General features: G+C 36.1%; 1 protein-coding gene across 1 annotated transcript in view; it reads right to left on the bottom strand.

The window, feature by feature from the left end:
- LOC107549740 (prostaglandin F2 receptor negative regulator-like) overlaps positions 1–2,525 on the bottom strand; it is a 23,646-nt gene extending 21,121 nt beyond the window's left edge. The window contains exon 1 of the mRNA XM_016230918.1: positions 2,477–2,525. Coding sequence (XP_016086404.1) covers positions 2,477–2,525 — 49 coding nt within the window. The remainder of the gene's footprint in view (positions 1–2,476) is intronic.
- Positions 2,526–2,893: the final 368 nt, after the last annotated feature.

Here is a 2,893-nt window from a genome sequence, read left to right as displayed (position 1 = left end):
GGAAATTCCTAATGGTGACTGCTTCCTTAATGGTCCTCTATAAAGCCTGACAACATACAATTCTCACAGTGAAAACAAATCTACAAATGCAAGGAAATGTTCACAAAGATATGGACATTAACTCATTTACTGACCCAGAAAATCTACAAATAAAGCTGGATCAGTCAGATATAATCTTAAACAGTCAGATGTAAAGATTCATTAAAGATTTTGATCTATTCATCTCATATGTCCCCTGTGTTGTTCAGTGCTCTGCTTGTGCTATTATTTTTCTTTGTTGGTGTGGAAGAGTTCTTTTTGTCCATCTCCAAAAGTGGAATGAAGTGATAATACCAGAATGATGTCTTTAAAAAAAGCTTCAGAGCTCATCCGTTAAGCGCCGCAGGCTTTTACTCAAGTCGACAGAACAAAGAATAAGTCTTTGTATTTTTGTCTTCAAGCCGTGGAGTGCATCAAGTTCCATTTAAACTTTTAGTGCAACCTTGTTTCACTTTATAAAGTCTACTGTAACATATCTGATACACATTTTCTAAGGACTCCAAATAAATCAACGTGATCAAAACTTTACTGAAAGAACTATTGTACACAATATTTTACATGCCATCTGTCATCTGGTTGATAGTTTATACTTTTTAGCAGGTAAAAGGCCTTTTAGCATAATTGTAAAAACATCCCTCTTCAGGTCGTGGTTCACATTTGGCTGTGAAATCTTTACTGATTTTTATGATGTAAACGTAAGAATAAGTTCTATATTTAGTAATATTTCAAGATAACCTTTACTGGATTGAAGCAACTTATATTTACCTGATTAACCATAAATATATTTTTTTGAAATATTTTTTAAATGCGAGTATCAAATATGATACATTAAGCTTTTGAGACATTTTTTTGTTCATCTCTCAACCATCACTGTATTGCTTTGAAGCAACTTATATTTACCTGATTAACCATAAATATATTTTTTAGAAAAATCACGTTAAATGCGAGTATCAAATATGATACATTAAGCTTTTGAGACATTTTTTTGTTCATCTCTCAACCATCACTGTATTGCTATGCATCATATGTTTTGCCCCCACAATAAAAATAAAAAGAGCTTTGATCATAAAACTTAAATATCATCTTAAGACATTTTATTGGTGAATATAAAGTGACAACTGATATTAATATGCATTTTATACAAGTATTCTGCCATACTGTTATAAAGATGTTATTGATTTAAATTACAAGCTGATTACAATAAGAATTTCATCTTATTTTTGGTCATATAAATATCAGCAACTGCATCAAATTGGACACTTTTGCTCAGTTTGGGCCTCTAAATAAAATTTAGGAGTTTTGTCTTCCTCCATGAGTATGAGCTCCATATTCTCCTACTATAAGAGCCATAAAATACTTTGTGTTTTTTTTTTTTTTATGATTTAACCCGTCAGGCTTTACAGGGTTCAGAAGTTGGAGTGTAGGAGTAGCCTGCTTTTTATTTTGATCAACTCAGTTTAGTTTTGTTTGTATTAGGCAGTTAGAACAGGCCTCTGCTGATGTATTTTTATTTGTATAAGTTATAATTTCTTTGGGAAATATATATATTTGGGCCGTCCATTGCTGAGCGTTCCCTTTATAATCACTAAAAGCTGTCACTCATCTTAGTTCATCGTGATCTCACAAAGTTACATTATAATCAATGAAGTTCTCTATGCTGCACGATGAATCTCTTATTTACATCGCGTCTACACTTTTGTTATAATGAGATGATTTGTGCTGAACACAACACCTGAACAAAAAATGCGGCAATTTGAGCGGTGAGTGGATTCTAACTTAAAGGCCTCTGATTGGCTGTTGGGTTCAAGAAACCAACAGATATGTCTGTGATTGGCTACATTGCTCAATACTGCAAAAGATGTTGAAAGAGAAACCGATCTCCAGAGCGCAAACCATAAAGCACTGGATAGTTTGCCAAATCTGCAATAAAATGCCATTATTACAGCATTAACTGAGGATGCTATTGATTTCGTTTGAGGGTGCTTAGCACCGGGCCTGTAGTCAACAAATAAAGGTTTGCAAGTTTGCAAAGATTTCTAAAGTGCAGGAGCTGATACAATGGCAACATATATAACTCAACTTAATTATAACCAATAATATGCATGAATTTATAATCATTTAAAACACAGAGTCTGAACAAACCCTTGTGATACACATATATTTGCCCAGTGTTGGAACTGGCAGTATGATCAATTTTAATCAACACAATTTTACTTTTAGGGGTCCAACAGCGTGCCCTCAAAGGGACATATTAGTACCTTAAAGTAGTAATATGTACCTTTAATAAAGACGCAATGTATATCTATAGTTTTTCTTGTTGTCTAAACTAATCAAATACAAATAGGTCTATATACTTTTCCAACGCATTTTATAAGCCTCCATGTTACCTTAGAATAATGAGAACAGGCGTTACTTGATCAAGCACTAGTCAACTTACCAAGAGCAAAAATCAAAACCACAGGACGCAGTCCCGTTCCTTTATCCATGTTGTGAAGGCGGATGATTTTCCCACGGGATCGCCTTTGTCATTCAAACCGGGCAGAGAGTGTGAAATCCTCCCGTGAGAGCGGCGAACAAATCTCCCCCGGCAATAAAGTTGAATAAAGTTTTGCGAGCGTCGCGCTGTTTAGTCCTTTATCGTTGTGAATGGTGGTAGATCTGCGCATGCTGCATGATAAAACTCAGGACAGAGGGTTGGATTGGCACAGTCGTGTCCGGAAGTGTGTGTGTGAGTGTGTGTGAGTGTGGATATTTTCCCTCTATTGGATAAGGCAGGGGACACGGCCGTGCTGTTCGCCGCAGGTACCGCCGCCGCACCCGTTGCTGAGCAGCGCTGAGTCGTGACAGTGCAGGC

The sequence above is a fragment of the Sinocyclocheilus grahami genome, unplaced genomic scaffold (genome assembly GCF_001515645.1).
Source record: "Sinocyclocheilus grahami isolate Dianchi unplaced genomic scaffold, SAMN03320097.WGS_v1.1 scaffold380.1, whole genome shotgun sequence".
NCBI lineage: Eukaryota > Metazoa > Chordata > Actinopteri > Cypriniformes > Cyprinidae > Sinocyclocheilus > Sinocyclocheilus grahami.
This window is presented reverse-complemented; position numbering and strand designations above follow the sequence as displayed.